Below are 18,510 nucleotides of genomic sequence, written 5' to 3' on the forward strand. Positions count from 1 at the left end.
CTTCATCACCACCATAGGGCATTCTGAGATGCAGGAAATGGAGGGATAGGTGAGCCAGAACATCGGTTATGAGCATCAGTGACATCACTAAGTGTTTGAAACAGTGGACAGGAGGTGGGTCCTAATGGAATGACCCACTCAGCAGTGTATTCGAACATTTTCAGCAGGACTTAGAGAAATCGCCCTCCCGGCCTAGTAGCACTGAAGAAAAGAGGGGAACCTTCACAAGACTAAAAGTATAATGTCCATGTAAACACTTTTAGCACTTATTTTAAGAGAACATACAAATTAGACTAAAATAATGTTGTTATGTTACAGAGGCCTATTAAATACCAGACACTCTGCTCTGGCCTGCATAAAAATAAAAGATCTCTGACTTAAGACCCTGAACTGAGTTCTAAAGACTTGAACCGGACACAGAATAAGAAAGGGAGAGAAGAAAGGCAGAATGGACACTCACCCAAACACTCTGACATGTAGTTGTTCAACAGGAAAGTTGGCATTTGAAAGATATTAAAGAGTTAGCCAAAAAAATAAAAAATAAAAATAAATAAAAAACCTTTTGTAAAGCAGCAGCTTTGGTGGGACATAAGCGAGCAGTCCACTACTTTTCTACCAGTTAGTTCCTCAGGGAGAACTGACGCCCAGGCAGGCCTAAGGAAGCAGACGCACCCAACAGCACTGCAGGCATTGTGGCTGGAGGGAGCCGCAGGACATCTACAGCTGCCAGCAAACAGCCCACTTACTCCGCTGAGCATTTTGCTGACTTTCAAAGCATGGTCTAAAAACAAGGTTGGGAGATCTGAAACTGGATCGTGCATATTTTGGATGTCTTTCTTGTACTTCACCTAGGAAAATAACATGGAACAAAATACTATCTAGGAGGAAGAAATATGCTTTGGCATTACTGCCAATTATCCAGTTTAACACACCATGAAGTACTAGTTAGTAGTAAACTGAAAGATGAATTTGCAAATAACCACTAGATGGTGCTCATTCACCATTGAATGCATTTTTAAAAGTTATTTCTAGGGACTTGAAAATATTTTGATAATTACTTTTATTGTTTACATATTCAAAAAGAGTGATGTTAGCAGAATTGAGTAATTTAACAGAAATTCTGCTTTCAAAACAAAGGGAAATTACTACACTGTATTTTGATTTGTTTTTGACAACTTGGGAGCTTGTGCTATTGTTCACGCTATTGCCATATAGACCTTTTTTTTACCAACTAATTTGGAAATATAATAATATCAGTAATTAAAATTATAAAACATTAATAATAAAAAATACACTGAGCACTTTAAACACTTTGTTATTTTTAGAAAAGTGCCAAATGCTTTTCTAAATGCTCCATAACATCCCCTAGCAGGTAGGTACAATACTTTATAAGTATCTCCCATTTTACAGATGAGGAAACTGAGACAGAAAAAGATGAAGATATATTAAGAGAGAGAACAAGGTTCAAATCTAGGCAATCTGATTCTAAACCTTGTGTTTTCAACACTGTGCTTTAGGTTACTTTATGGATATTCCAACTGTATTTGCTTTACATTTTTCTCCACACACCAAAAAAAAAAAAAAGAAAGAAAGAAAAGAAGAGAAAGAAACAGAAATCATTCTAATATTCCTAGTGATCCTAAACACTAGAAATACCCATTCCAATTTCTAGTGACAAACAAAAGTTGGCTAGTGAATACAAATATCAATACCTTCTAAAAATTAATAAAAGTAAGATATAAGTCCCAGGATGTGACAAAAGTTGAAATCTTTAAATGATCTAACAAAGCAATACTTCAATAATAATTAATCTTAATACTTCAAAAGGTACACTATACATCCTGCAACAATAGCAAAATGATCCATTTTTCCATGTTTGTTTTTATGCTCTGAATAATTCTAGTATAAATTTAAGGCACCTTTTCTTGTAAATTGAAACTTAGTTATTTTTAAACATATCAAATAAAAACAAATCTTGTGAAGAAGTATCACATCATTTATATAATGGGTAAGAAAGAAATTGTAAGTCATCACAGGTATATCTGAAAATTTCTTTATGATGAACTAGGCAGTACTTTACAATAAGCTTCATTTTGTGGGTATTGTATGAGTTAACTATTGTCAGAACCATGATATATGATATTATACAGTACTCTTCTGCAAAACTGTAACCTACTTGTACTCGTGACTAGATATAATAATTAGCAATATTATTCTTATTTATCAGCTAACTAGTAACCATTAATAATAAATTACAATAATACATTCTCTAAAAAAAAGCTTCAGTGTTTTCAACTAAAACTGCTTGAAAATTACATGATTTTGTTTAATCACAACACAGCCAATTCTGAGGAATCAAGAATCAAAAGATAGTGACAATGACTTTTTATGAATTACAAGTTATGAAACACAAAATAACTTACACTACTTGCCAGTTCAGCGGCAAGCTGACTTTGCTTAAAAGAAACACTTTCAAGGGGATTGTAGTGATGTTTCTTATCCTTCATTTCATTATCAAATTTTTCTTTATATTTAATCTGTCATAAAAGAAAAAACAGGATAAATTTAGTACCACATTTATTTTTAAGCTTTTGAAATAATACATTTGATTTGTAATTAGATCAGATAAAAGCTACCCTAAAAACAAATGATAGAAAAGTTTAAAATTCCTGGTATTTTTTACCCATATAAAGTTTAATTAGGCATAATTTTCTTCATTAAAAAACAACCTCTACTTGAACATTGATCGTAAATGCAATTAAGCATGAACTCAAATCCTATTAACAAGAATTATGCACTAAAATCTCAGGATTTTAAAATGTGACTTTCCTTTTCTGCATTCCTATAATCTATGATTAATTAGAAATTTAGACCATAAATGAATTAGTTTTCCACATTTAGAAAAGAGATTCTAAGCCCCAGAATTTGAATATTAATTTTCCTGAGGGAATTATTCCAAATACAGGACATGCTTTGTACCATGGTTTTTCTCATCATTTCCCATTTGTTCAAAAATTCATATTTAGGGACTACATTTTCTGAAGTGTACTGAGTCTAATTAATGTCATTTTTTGTTCCTCTGCTTTAACTCCACATTTGTATTCCAGAAAAACTATTTCTAATGTTGATTCTAAATTATTTTTCTCCTTTAAAAAGAAGTAATCATAAGGCAAACAAATAAAGGAATATCAAGTTATCCTATAGAACTGTATTTTTCTTCATAGAGAATTATGTGAATATACACTATGATAACTAACTAGAATACAAAATTCTTCACCAAAAACAAACAAATAAACAAAAAACAAAAAAACTAACTTCTCGAACCTCACACCCCCTTTGGGACTTTAGCCAGGAAAAGATACACAGACTTCAAAAGCAAAAGTAGGCTGTTTTGCTCTCTTATATATTTTTACCATATTGTAATTTTTATATTTTGTTTTCTTACAACATTCTCATAATGTACCCTTTATTCATAAATATTAAGATGGTGCCTTAGAGAAGTTTTTATTAAAAAGCAATTTGTGGGTGACTATTTATTTATTTTCCCTCTCTCTTTTGGGGGGTGGGGTGGGAGTGAGAATGGCTATTTAATTGAGTGTGTATTGGGCGATGGTGTCCCTCAGGGACACGTGTCTGGAAACTATGGGAGAGAGCTAGTGAAATTTTTGATGGAAATACATTTGGAAAATATTTCAAGATGGTTTATAGGAAATATTTTCTCTCGTGGTTCCATCTGCTAATAATAACTTTCTGATATTCACATTACCTTATAAATCCAAGCAAAACCTCATTTATTCTAATTATCTGATGAGGACTCTCAAACACAAGAAAAATTCTGATCTAACAAAATCATTTTATGTCTTGAAATCGAGACAGTATTACCAATGGAATAAATTTAAAGCTTGTTCACTGTTTTCCACAGTAGCTGGCACCAAAGCAAAGGTTTTCCCAACCTGGCCCTTCCCCAAACACACAATTCCGCCGCCTCTGCACATTCTATACCCCTGTCTAGGGAAATTTGCAAGATATTTTAATTGGTGCTATTGTCTCTCTCTAGCTTTTTGGTGTCGAAAAGCTGTTCATTGGACAATGGTGGTGGGCTGTCTTAACTGACTTCTGCTTGAATGGAACTCCTGACCTAGCCAGGCTCACCAACACACACCACTTACAGTGTAAAACAGGCTGACTGATGGCTACTGTGCCTTGAACTCTCTCGGCTGGTAGCTATTGAAGTAAACAGCTGACCCTGCTATGTACTATGGGCTTGCATCAGGCTTTCTTTCAGTTATTCATATTCTCCGCCCCAGGCACCATGAGTGCATCAGTCATGTATTAGCTAAACGGCAAACACAGGTTATATAGCCCTCGTGCTCACAGAGCCCAGCGTTCTGTCTTCGGCCCTACCATCCCAACACGGTTACAACTATGAGCAGAGGCAGCACTGAAGCTGGGGGGGGGGGTGCTACTGGGAAATAAACCTGACAAATTCACATCTGTCATCAAATCTGGCACTCGCTCTTCCTGAGTAAAGGTGTATTTCTGAAAAGCAATAATCAATCTAAGTTGCAATGATTCTTTCCTTCCTCTACTCATTAAACATTGAGCCTGTGTTGAGTTCCTACTATGAGGCTGGGAACAGTGATGTGACCCAGACACACTCTGTCAAGACTGGAGTCAGTAATCTCTTTCAAAAGCAAATCTGATTGAATCACACACTTAAAATGGCTTAGAAGTGAGCGCCAGCATTTCTGCCTCTGTTGGGTGTATTGTAAGCTGGCTAAGAGTCAACTGAGTCTGTCCCTAATCCTGTTTACGCTAGTTGTACTTAATTCAATTTAATATTATGAACACTGGCAAATTCACTGTAAAAAGAGTATTATTATTTCTATGAACACAGTCATTTCTCTGAAAGAGTTCATGAAAGCAGTTCCCTACAAAGAAACTGTTGTCAAATTACGAGTAGTCAAGACAACCAGAAAAGTTGGCAGGGGGATATAAATAATCTAGAAGGTTCTAGAACTCAGATAGATTAGCAATATATCTTTAACAAAATGTCTTTCAAAATGTAAATCATAGACAATGCAGTGGGAGTATGATTTGCAAGAAAAACAACACAAAACTCCAAACAGAAGATTCATTTGCCAGGAAAAACACTTGTCACTACACCAAAAAGTTGGTGAATAAATGGACACACATGGTTTCTGTGTTAAAATAAAATATTAAAATAGCTCTGTGATAGATTTTAACAAGAACTTTACATCTGAAGATGTCTACCACTGTTATGCATTAGGCTATATACCTTAAAATTTGAATTTTAAAATGCTGTCTAACCTTTCCAGGTTATTTCTGTAGTGTAAGGTTAATTACTTAAAGAATATCTGTCATTTATATCCTTATAATGAATGTAATAGTGAGTGAAGTATTGTGAAATTTATCTTACTCTAACCTTCAGCACTCTGCGTGATTGATTCAAAGGTGCCTAAGAAAGAAAAATGCAAGAATATCCCTCATTAATTAACCACAAACTAAAATAAGTGCATTACATTAAAAAATACCTTTACCAGACACTGACACCCAACTATTTCTTACATCTTTCTGTAAGGTCTGCACGTAAGTAAACTAAGAAAATACCCAAATGATTAAATGGCTTCTGTCACTCACCTTCTGACTGGTACACTCACAAATGACATATGGGCACCCAACATTCTCTCCTATTTTCAACCCACAATTCACACAGCTGAGTGTCTACCTCTTTGTGCACACTCACATCTCCCAAGGGACCATGGCAATGCTTTCCTTTGATTATAACTGGTGACTCGAACATGGAACAAAGGATCTACAGTTTTAAGATCACTTGAGACAGAAAAAGGTGTTGGGTGACTCTGCTATGGTTTTAAGACACAATGTCACCTTACACCCAAATCAGTTATTTCGGAAACAAATAAAAGTTACACCTATGACTGATTTTATTTAATTGATGAATATCATACCTAATTATCCTGATGTCTACCAATATTTTTAAATAGGAGAGTTTAATTTAATATTTAACTCCTAGGTTTTATTTTTTAAAAAATTAACAGATTTAGCAGGATGTTCAGAGGCCCACACTTGGAGAAACACTGGAACCATTAAACTACAAGGACATAAGTTCAAGCAGTTCCTCACTGCTGCATCTGCACGGGGCAGTGTTTCAACACACCCAAGAAGATTCCTGCTCCCAGGAGTTCAAAGCTTTCACCAGAAGGGGAGCCAGGCTGCATGGCAACACTTACAGCCCAGACTTGCAAGGAGCCAGAAAAGGCAAAAATAAAGCAGACACTGAACAAAACCTTTTCATTATGGCTGTAGAAAAAAAATGTTTGAAAAGAAATGGAAAAATTTTATAACTATACCTTAATTATCAGTGAAAATGAAAAGGAAATAAATAGCACAATGACACATATCTACAGGAATCAATTCCTTCTAATTCTGGATGAAACTGAACTAAATTTTGTCAAGCAAGAGAGTAAAAGTTTTATGTAAAACTAACTATAATCAGTAATATTTTTACGTCTGAATTTTAGGCAAAATGTTATCTCTACTCTCATTTTTATAACTAACTAATATCTTACTGACTTTACACCAAATGTGGATGACCTAGAGAAATCTGTTTTATCGGTCTATACATCTTCACTGAACTCCTCATCTGTGCCATTTTATAATGGTGGATTAAGTGCATATAACCCTGCCCCCACAGAGCCCATTGTGAGGTAAATGAAGTAGATATTTAAAACATACATGTATGTATGCATGAATATTACACTGGGTTAAGAACTATAAAGAAGAATAAGTGAGAGAGTTATGCAATTTAAACTGGCAAATCTAGGATTGACATTTAAGCCAATACTTGGCTGGAAGGTTGGTGGACAGAGTCTTTGTGAGGAAGGGAAAGGGGCACATTCTCTGAATGAATTAATACCCTTACAATTCAAAACAATGCTTATTATTAAATTTTAACACTAATCTAAAATGTAATTTTTAGGTTTAAAACACCTTATTGATAAATCAAGTGAAATTTTAGAACAAATACTATTACAAATACAAAAGTTTATCTTGATATTATAAAATTAAAGAATCCCATTCATCATATAGACAAATTTCAAGAAATAAATTAAGATGGATGATATATGAATATGTTAACAAATCAACCACTCTTAGGAGAATTTTTTAAAGATGATGGCTTCAACAGTCGCTACACTTAACGTTTGAGATACTTGTCAATATACCGATCTCTTTATCTTGGCACATGTAATTTACTTTGTTTTTTTACTGATTTTCTTTTCATTATTTGACCATAATTTTATGTCCCTCCTAAATTTTAAAAAAGGCAACATCACAACTATGTCAGTGAAACTACTGTACAAGTTAACATGGGAAGGGTTTTGTACATATTTCCATCGTCTTTTCTGGGTCCAATCCCACAGAGCTCAATTTGCAGGTATAATGGGAGAATTCTGCCCACTCACATTCTCCTCCTCTCATCAGACAGGTCCATTATTCCACACTGTGAGCACTGCCTCATCATCACCTTCTCTCTGTCAGCAGACCTACAGGTGCCGTCTCGGTATTTTCTTCCTGCATCCTGCTCCCACTCTTCCCGCTTTCCTACATCATTCCTCCCTATGTGTGTCTTCACCTGTGAGTGCTCCTGTATTCATAATCTGTGAAAATGCATTTCTTACCTGAAAGTAGAGGCTACTTCAGAGATGACAGTTAAAATGGTGAGAAGTGGTACTGGGGACTTCTTTTCTGAATTCATCTCTAAAAAGCTCCCCATGATTACATTCCAAAAAAACTTTCTTTTTTAGAGCATATTGTTCCTACTTCGACCTGTAAGTATGGCTTGTAGTCCAAATGAATAAAACGTTGCCCACTTATCATCACACAGCATTGCAACTCCTGCCAAATGCATTTAAGACCTGCATCTCTTTGCTCCGCCCTCTGCCTCTGGTGTCAGACCACTCACCTCTGCCATCCATGCTCCCAAACTTTATTTGGGGCCCTCCTGTGCGCACAGCTTTCTAAGTGCAGCGGAGCTCGAGTCTACCTCCCACACAAACCTCTCTATTCACATGGCCCTCACAGATGTCCTCTCCACACTCACAGAACGAGATGGGTGTAAACGACATTTTGTTTTTACTTTACTTCATTTCCATATCTACAAATAAATAGGAGTATCTTTTCCAATGTTTACTCTCCTCCTGTATTTGCTCTTTTGTGAACTGCCTATTCATCTCCTTTGCTCATTTTTCTACCAGGCTGTTGAGTCCAGTCCTTTTCTTTTTAATATGAAAGAACTTTCATATATTCATTCTAGATATTAAAATATTGCCATCATATGTATTACATATATTTTTCCAAATTTTGAAGACCACTGCTCTTCTTCTTATATTTAAAAAGCTATTCTCAGACACTTTCTTCTCAATATGCATTCTATCGTGTTATGCTCTTCAGTTATATTTTATAGTTTTACTCATTTACATCTCTTCATTGTGAAATGTAATCAGGACTTTTGTGACTTGAAAAATGAATATATTTGAATTTGAAAACACTTTAAGAGTATGACTGTACCATTATTGTTGACTTTGCAAATGTTTTTCTTTTTGCATCAAAAAAGTTTTAAATTTTTACATAGTCAAGTACATCTAGCCATTCTTTTCTAGCTTCTGCATCTCTGGTCTTATTTAAAAACAACTCTGTTATCCCTATTTGATAAATATAGTCTCTGGGATTTTCTTTTTTAAGATTTTAAAGTTATTTTATTGTTTACATTCACATAGCTAATCCATCTGGAATTCATTTTTTATATGGCTTAAGATTCAGGTCCAATTTTATTTTGACCCTGATGGATGGCCAGTGATGTCAGCACCATTTATTAACTAAGCCAACTTTGTCCCACTGACTTGAACCAACCTTTTATCATGTACTAAGTTTTTATACATATTGGAATTTATTTTGGGATTCCTTTTTCATCCTACTAATTATTTTATCTCTTACTATACCAATTCCATACTGGTTTAATTTCAGAGGTTTTATATTATGTTATGGTAACTCATAAATTAAGATCTCCTTCACTGGTCCTCATTTTCATACTCTGCAAGGCTATTCTCAGGCATTTCCTTTCCCTTCAAACTCTAAGATAATTTTATCCATGTTAAAAAAAACTTTGTTGGAATCTATTCAAAATTATATAACATTTATATATTAATTTGGGGGCAATTAAACTTTTTATCTATTGAGACTTTCAACCAAAAACATGCCATGTCTTTATACTTTTTCAGATCTTGTTTTATGTTCTTCAATAAGACTTCAAAGTTTTCATTTTTCATCACTCTTCTTTAGTTAATGATTAAACTAGAGCATTTAATAATTAAGACATTAATATTTTTATTACTAGTTAATATGTGCACATTTAATTTAGACAGATTAAAATCGAATTATTTGGTATAACTACTTCTAAATTCTAGAAACCCTGACAAATGTGACAATATGGCTAAACTCATCAAAAAAGGTTAGGATTTGAGCTGAGAGAAAACTTTGTTTTATGCTTAAATTGGACTTATTTTTTTTCCTTACCGGAATTTATAATTATTGCAATCCTATCTAAAATGGTTTCAGAAACATTATCTTTGCATATTCTTGCAATTCAAGATATTATCTAAAATGAAATGTTTTCCTGTGCTGCTAGAAACAAAATCTCTCAATAAAATCATTGTGGAATCATCACCAGAGTCTTACTTGACTAGAAAGTTTAGAAGCTTCAACAGCATGTTCAAAATCTGGTCTTCCAATTACAGCCGGCTCTTTATTCATTGCTCCTTGCCCTTTCTTGTATTCTGCCTAAAATGAATAAATGAGAGAATGTTAACTATTTCTACTTTCCAGTGAAGGATTATATTGACATTAACCAAAATAAAATATAAAAGGCCCTCAGTCTATGAAACATATTCCCTTCAACTCACCAAATACTAAAATGCTGACTGCTAAAGCAGGAATTCATTTTTATAATATGACTAGTTAAAAAAATTCAACATTTTTGCAGTAAAATAATCACTAATTTTGAGTTGTGAATCCAATCATCATCATCATCATCACTGTGTTTACGTGTAAACACTGAAAAAATATATGGATAGTTGAGACTCTGTCTCCTGCATAAAGATCGCTTTCAGGGCTTTGTTTAATCTCAGGAATTGATCTGACCTTATTTGATTAACATACAGTTGAAGTTAGAAAATAATTATTGATTATGAATTTTTGAGGTATGAATATGCTATGTTACTTAGACATTAAGTTCAAGTTGAGGCATCATTTTAAACAAGGTATGAGGTACATGAAAAAATTATATTAATCAAGGAGGATGTCTTAGAGAAGGTAAGAAACAACTGGGATGTATAGGAAACCTACAAGAGTAAATGTTGGCAGAGCAGAACCTGCAGAATTAACGACAATGAGATAAGAACAAAGCAAAGTGAAGTTCCTCTGGGCAGGGTGAGAGGTAAGAGATAAGTAATATGGGGTCAGATGACTGACAATCTTGGCTTTCAAGCTGGATATTTGAATGTTATCTTATACTCAAATAGTATTTACTGAACTAAAAGTCTGGTAACACTAGCCATAGTCGAGTTGACTCTGGGCAGCTTCTGAATATACCTAAATAATTTGCAGAGTCATAGACAGAAAACTGTACTTGAAAAATAATTAAATTAAAAAAATTGAAAAAAAATTTACCGAGTTAAATGGATATGTCTGATATTTAAAAATTAATATAATTCAGATTTAAAAATTGAGATGATTGACTTCACTCATTAAAATAACCATCTAACTACCAAAACCATGCTTTGTTCCTGCAAAAATAAGTCATTTCTGCTCAAGATAAGAAAGAACAATTATTACATTGCTTATGATCTTGGAGAGCTGTGTGGCCATCTTGATGTCTGGTCTGTTGAGCTCTGCATTATACATGTGGGTGTCCTGCATATCTTTTCTATAAGAAATCTGATCAAAGAAATAGTTTTGATTAAAACAAAGAAATTAGTAATTTTATACAGTCACTAGCTTTACGTCTATAACATTATTTATCCTTGTCACAATCACCTTAGAGAGCCAACTGACCACAAGTTGTTGCATAATACATTTATTTGGACAGATATAGTCTTTTTTTCACTGTACCTATGCCTCACTAACATTACGTATGAACTGAATTTATACAACATAAGAAATACGAGCCCAAGCCCTCAGCACAAAACCAATCTTATAGAATTTTATGTACACTACCCTCCTAAGCATGTCATTGTGTGGCAGTGTGTATGCACATATTCACATAAATAATAACCTCATCAAGGGCTTTCACTTGTTCCTCACAAACTCCCTCCCGCAGTGGCTAGAGGATCAGCCCCAGCACAAGAATACAGAAAAGCCCTTCCAGGGGTGAGGGTGTGTGAGGAGGCTCTGTGACCCTCCAGCTCTCGCCCTCCCAACCACGCCCTTCTCTCCCTTTCCTGACTGGACCCTCCAAACGCCCACATCTGGAAATCCTCCTCGTGAGTACTGATACTTTTATAATCTAGCAAATATTACTGCAATGACTTTATTTCTCCCCAAATAGAAGCAACTATATTAAGGAATAATCATCCTCCAAATGTACATTTGATACTATCAAACCAAAATGGAAAATAAAGATAAAAAAAATACATATAAATTTTGCCAATAACCTTCCACGTGATCTTCACTTCTGTCGTTCTGTTCCTGTTCTAGTGGTTTGCTTAGTTTGTTTTTGTTTTAGATGCAGTTGTTAATAACTGTGATTTTGTTATCTGTTTACTGTTCATACTTTTTATCTTCTTTTTCTTAGATAAATCCCTTTAACATTTCATGTAATAAGGGCTTGGTGATGATGAACTCCTTTAACTTGACCTTATCTGAGAAGCTCTTTATCTGCCCTTCCATTCTAAATGAAAGCTTTGCTGGATAGAGCAATCTTGGATGTAGGTCCTTGCCTTTCATGACTTGGAATACTTCTTTCCAGCCCCTTCTTGCCTATAAGGTCCCTTTTGGGAAATCAGCTGACAGTCTGATGGGAACTCCTTTGTAGGTGATTGTCCCCTTATCTCTTGATGCTTCTAGAATTCTCTCCTTCATTTTAATCTTGGCTAATATAATTATTATGTGCCTTGGTGTGTTCCTCCTTGGATCCAACTTCTTTCAGACTCTCTGAGCTTCCTGGACTTCCTGGAAGTCTATTTCATTTGCCAGATTGGGGGTATTCTCTATTATTTGTTCAAATAAGTTTTCCACTTGTTGCTCTTCCTCTTCCCCTTCTGGTACCCTATAGTTTGGATGTTGCAATGTATAAAGATGTCCTGGAGGTTCCTAAGCCTCTCCTCATTTTTTTGAATTCTTGCTTATTCTTTTCTGTTTGGTTGTTTCTTTCTTCTTTCTGGTCCACTCCACTGATTTGAGTCCCAGTTTTCTTCCCATCACTACTGGCTCCCTGTGCATTTTCCTTCATTTCATTTAGTGTAGCCTTCACTTTTTCATCTAATTTGTGACCAAAATCAACCAATTCTGTGAGCATCCTGATCACCAGTGATTTGAACTGTGCATCTGATAGGTTGGCTATCTCTTAGTTTCTTAGAAGTATTGACTCTAGGGCTTTGATTTGTTCTTCTGTTTGGGCCAAAATTTTTTGGTCTGGTTGCACCTGTTATGTATGAGGGGCAGAGCTTTAGGTGTTCACCAGGGTGGAGCAACACATCTTGCTGGGTTGTGACACTGTCTGTGGGGGCGGATTCAGGGAGGAAACAACAGCGCTTGCTCTGCTTTCTTTTGGATTTCAGTCCCTTCTGTCGCTTCCCACAAGCAAACTGAGCCCTTCTGGTGCTGATACCCGGGCAGGTGGGCTTGTGTACATTCTAGGACCCTGTGGGTCTCTCCAACAAAGTCTCCTGTGACACTGGGTGTCTCTCCCGGCACCTCAACCCCCACAACTGTTTTCAACCAGTACTTTTAGGCTTTATTTCCTGTCACTGGGGCCCTGGTTTGCACAATCAGTCTCACTACCCATTTTTGCCTGGTTTATCTGCACTCAAATGTGTGACCACATTCAGCCAGCCGCCTTGCGCACCTCACTGGGTCTGCTTGTTGCCACCCTGCGCCTGGGGTCTGCCAACTGCTGCCTGCACACCCCGGTCCACCAGCCACTGCTTTTTCCTGCCACGACCCCTCTCCACCAGCTGCACACTGCCCCTTTTACCGGTCTGGATGAATGAGTGTCAGACTTCCACACAGTTCAATTTTCTGTCAGTTCTGGGTGCTTTTTGTTCCTAAATTTTTGTTGTCCTTAATTTTGGTTGTGCAAGGAGGCACAGTGTGTCTACCTATGCCTCCATCTGGCCAAAAGTCTACAATCTACATTTTAATGAATTCCCCAGTTGACCACCAAGAATGACTATTCTAGACAATTTAATGTATCTTATTTTCTTTTCAATATTGCATAGTGAAAAAAATTGGTATATTCTTACTTCTTTCAAAAATAATATCAAGTGTAAGAAATGATAATGCATTAAGAATTTAAAAGGCTTCCTATATATTACATTATTATATTTCAGTGAAATATTTATAAACATTTCTATTTAGTTTTTTAAAGAGCTTGTGTGTTTCTCACCATCGAGACTATTTTTCAACTGAGGTTAAAACCATGACCTTATCTGACAAGTGAACAACTATATACAATTAGCATAATTTCAGCAAGAATCTTCCTTCAGCTTCCTGTTTTCACAGGCTTTCCTTTGCCAAGTAATTTCAGGTAAGTTTTATGCATACAGGTACCTAAAGAAACATATTAAAATAAGCTGAGAACTGAGTTATTTTGTTGGGTAAGATTTTAAATCTTTAGGAATATAAAATAATCCATTTTTATTGCTTTCAAAAAGCAACATGCTCACCCACAAAATATGGCCCATCAGCCTCAGCCTGCACTGAGTTAAACACAAGCTGTATAAACAAAAACTGACTCTCAGGTGAAAACAAACCAAAATTATTACCCGCCTACAAGAATAGCTGTTTCTGTGTTACTACATTCATATGAAATCCATGGGGGGGAGTTGTCTTTTTGTTTGGAATAGAATGAGGGTAAAATGGAAACCCTTACTTTCTCAAAAGAGCTGCAACCTTTCAGAAATTAAGCTGTACATGGGCTACCTAATTATATGCTGTTCAGCCTAATGACAGAGTGAAGAGAGGTGAATAGCACAAAGGCAGCAGAAGCAGGACTCTGAATAGGGCCCCATCATCCATGTAAATTGCAAATTAGAGGCCAGCACAGGTAACTCAAAACAAATATTACGACTGATATGAGCTGTGAATTCAAACAGACACCACAGAGCCACTCCCTAGGAGAGACACACAGGAGCCCTGTCACTGGTCAGCTCTTCCAGAATATCGCTGCATGGGGACAGACAGTCCCCAAGAACAGGGCTTACACTGAGGAACACTCAAGAGCAGCAAGCTCCTGATTTTCAGTCCCTGCAAGGATCTCTAAACATAGGTGGATGACAACATGGGTCATTTTCCTAAGCTATTCCTTTGTAGTGAACATCTATTAATTTTTTAAATATATTTTAATTATGCCATTACAGTTGTTCTATTCCCCCCTTCATTCCCCTCCACCCTGCACACCCCCTCCCCCACCATTCCCCCCTTTTAGTTTATGACCGCGTGTCTCAAGTTCTTTAGATTCTATATTTCCCCTACTATTCTTGTCCTCCCCCCTATCTATTTTCTACCTACCGTCTATGCTACTTATTTTCTGTACCTTCTCCCCCCTTCTCCTTCTCCCACTCCCATGCTGCTAACCCTCCATGTGATCTTCATTTCTATGGTTCACTCCTGATCTAGCTGTCCTCTTAGTTTGCTTTTGTTTTAGGTGTGGTTGTTAATAACTGTGAGTTTGCTGTCCTTTCACTGTTCATCTTTTTTATCTTCTTTTTCTTTAACATTTTCTTTAACATTAAAGTAAGTCCCTTTAACATTTCATATAATAAGGGCTTGGTGATGATGAACTCCTTGAATTTGATCTTATCTGAGAAGCACTTTATCTGTCCTTCCATTCTAAATGAAAGCTTTGCTGGATAGAGCAATCTTGGATGTAGGTCTTTGGATTTCATGACTTGGAATACTTCTTTCCAGCCCCTTCTTGCCTGTAAGGTCTTTTTTGAGAAATCAGCTGACAGTCTGATGGGAACTCCTTTGTAGGTGACTGTCCCCTTATCTCTTGCTGCTTCTAGGATTCTCTCCTTCATTTTAATCTTGGCTAATGTAATGATGATGTGCCTTGGTGTGTTATTAATTTTTTTTAATCATTTGGAAACTGCCCCTCCGCCACTCCATGTGATTTGGTGAGGCTATAATTGCAGTCTACTTTTCTGGTCACAGGAGTGATTGGCTATCTAAAGAGATACCCCATCCTTTTGGAAACCAAGATTAATAAGAAAGCAGATAAAACCTGAGCTTAACCAGAGACATTTGAAAGAGCTGAGGCTGGGAGAGAAAGATCCACTGTCCTTTCCTCCTGGATCAGCTCCTGTAAAGATGACTTAATTTTGAAAACACCAGCTGTCATCTTGAGAGCACCTAAAGAGTGTCTGGAAACAAAGTCAGAACAGCTAGCAGAGCCAAGAGATGGGGAGAGGGGGAGAGTCCTGGTGACACTGTCAAGCTGCTGGATCCAGCTATGCTTGAAGGTAGAATGAATTTTCCAGTTATGCAAACCAATAAACTCTCATTTTTATATGAGCTAACTTGAGATGGATTTCTCTCACTATATCTAGAAACTGCTGATTAACACAGCCTCTACTTCTTCATCTGTTTTACTTCTGTGTCAAATCTGCTCTTTATTGCCTCCAATTAAGATTTTAATTCTATCAAAATCTATCATGGAATTTCTTCCTTATCTCACCATGTTCACTTCCCCCTTAGCTTCCTTTTTCATCTCATTTTGTCTTTGAATCTCAGTTTGTTCTCTCCTTGTAAGCCTTCCACTTCTGTTTCATAAGGCTGCAGCTTTTACATGTTTCCTATGTTCATGCAGAGTGTTCAATGTGTCAGACATGTTCTAAATCTTTTATTCACATTGATTCATTAAATCCTCATGCCAGCCCTGTTGTGCAGAATTTTCTGCACTCACCTGGGCTCTAACCACACAGTCTCCCAATAGAATTAGTTATCCAGCATCTTCTTCATTGTATTGTTCTGAGTTAGATCTGGCCAACAAGAGACTCACTAGATTTTGAAAACAGAAGTGAAATGGATGCATTTATTCTCCATGTCAAGCCAGACACATGGGCAGACAGAGAATTCCTAGGGACTTGGCAGCAAACTTCTCATGTTTAGACGGCAGTGATTTGAGATTCCTCAATAGGTGAGTTAATAAACTAGAGGAAAGCAAAGCCTCCACCAAGACGGTCCTTATAGTGAAGGTCAAGCATTTGGAGATGTGAAGATTGTGAGCTAAGGGATGGCAGTCAAGATGGAAGCCACAGACAGACACCTGCTGGGGCTGAGGGCAGTGTGAACAGACAGGCTTAAAGAAACCAAATCCAAATGGCCCAGAGCCATTCACTCCCTTTGCTGCTCTGAGGAAGGTTAACATGATTCTTAGTGAGAAGAAACCAGAAAGGATATGTATCTTTGTGGAACAGAGGTGAGCAGTACAACCTATATGTAATTATAAACTTACACCACCAGTTGTGATTCTCAGGAGATATTTTTATCATCATAAACTCTCACGTTAGCAAAGCTCTCCAGGTACCATCAAAGGGGCACACACACTGGAAATTCTACCTTAGGTTTATTTCTGTCTGGGGATACTGTATTTAAAGAAACACCAAATTGTCAAATTGTAAATATAATTTTATAAAGGAATAGAAACATTTTAAGTATAAGTAAATGGAGGATCTTATATTCACCAGAAAAAAAGTTTTCAATCTTCTAAAAGATGAAGTAAAATACGGAGCTGTATCTAGAAGTTTGTAATTACTATCCTTGTTGCAGTTTATAAGAGCATTTTAGAGTTGATAAAAGTTTTCTTATTCACGGTTTAATTCTATCATCACCACAATCTTGTGAAGGCAGAGGAGATATTACTAACTACTCTGCCTTAAAGATGAACAAAATACTAATATATCTATTTTAATACTAAATCCTGCAGCACTATTATTATAAGTCACATCAAGGGACCACATAAATGTTTTTCCAATATCATTTTACTGATTTATCTTTAAGCTTTTTCACTTTCTGATGAAACAGAAATTTTGCCTACTGATAAGTTTTTATTAACATTAAGAAAGTACATCTATCATTTGTGAAAAGAACATTAAGTTTCTTGTTTCCCCTGATGAATACTTCTTTCTAATGCACATTGAACTGATTACCAATGTGGTGCTTTGGAAAAGTTTACCACTCCAATTTCATGATAAGACTATACAGACCACATTACTTATGAAACTTAAAATGGCAGCTTAAAATTTGTTTGACTGGCTTCAGAACTATTGGAGTTCAAGCTCTAGTAAGATTGATGAGAACTAATAATGTTACTGGGGTTTTCATTACAAGCGCATCTTTAGGGAAAAGCAGCAGGACAGAAACCTCCAGTTTCTCTAATTACATTAGAAAAATTTGGCAGGGGTACATCCCTTAAGATACAAAAGGATTTAGATTGGCTCTTTTTTAATCATGTTTTGAATATAGTATCAGCAAAATAGGTAAGTTATATGGGTTCAGGAACCTTTTGAATGTGCCCTTCTGACCTAAATGCTTAATATAAATTTCCTTTTAATTTGGACTTTTAATGAAATTTTGCCTCTTTAGATTGTTTTGAGTTAACTATGATATCACTATAAATTCTTAAATCACCCTTTTAAACTGGAAGGGGACCAAACAGGACTAACATTTTATGGAGCACAGCCCTTCACATACTTCCTCTCATTCAACACTTGCTGCCCTAATGAGGCAGAAATCATGGCCCCAATTTTAAGATAAGAAAATTGAGATTTGGAGATATTAGTAACTTGACCAAAGTCATGCAGGCAAGTGGCAGAGCAAGCATTTTAACCCTGGCCTGACTCCAAATTCCTTTCCTAGTTTATGCTGCAGGGAAGACAGTCTGAGAAATATTTTTCCCTGTTTCATGGTCATTGAGTTTGGGGGTGATGAGAGAGACTAACTGCCCCCCAATACTCTCTCCACGGGACCGCTCAGTTATTCCAAGGTGAAAATTCAGTCACCAAGACCCCTCTGCCCCCTGCTCCTGCTTAGTCACGTCTCTAAAATGTCTAAAGGAACCTGGGAAAGACGGGCTCTGAAACAAAAACGTATTCCTTTCGATGGTTAATGTTTTTGTAAAAGGCTGAAGTGGAAGAAAGGCAGAAATTAAAAGCTTTGAACTCTCGCCATCCCCATTTCTTGGGTCCCTGA

At 36.2% G+C, this 18,510-nt stretch overlaps 1 protein-coding gene across 8 annotated transcripts in view; it reads right to left on the minus strand.

The window, feature by feature from the left end:
* The window catches only part of NEBL (nebulette), a 347,697-nt gene that overhangs the window by 73,327 nt on the left and 255,860 nt on the right, over positions 1–18,510 (minus strand). For 4 of the 8 annotated variants that reach the window (XM_053673460.1, XM_053673459.1, XM_053673464.1 and 1 more), the window contains exons 6-9: positions 10,933–11,034; positions 9,778–9,879; positions 2,424–2,537; positions 747–848 (exon numbers count right to left, since the gene is read on the minus strand). The exons of 2 other annotated variants lie outside the window; for them this stretch is intronic. In XM_053673460.1, coding sequence (XP_053529435.1) covers positions 747–848; positions 2,424–2,537; positions 9,778–9,879; positions 10,933–11,034 — 420 coding nt within the window. The remainder of the gene's footprint in view (positions 1–746; positions 849–2,423; positions 2,538–9,777; positions 9,880–10,932; positions 11,035–18,510) is intronic. 2 more of the 8 variants (XM_053673463.1, XM_053673461.1) reach the window with 2 other exon arrangements.

The sequence above is a fragment of the Artibeus jamaicensis genome, unplaced genomic scaffold, assembly GCF_021234435.1.
Source record: "Artibeus jamaicensis isolate MK-2021 breed Jamaican fruit bat unplaced genomic scaffold, CSHL_Jam_final contig_867, whole genome shotgun sequence".
In the NCBI taxonomy this organism is placed as follows: Eukaryota; Metazoa; Chordata; class Mammalia; order Chiroptera; family Phyllostomidae; genus Artibeus; species Artibeus jamaicensis.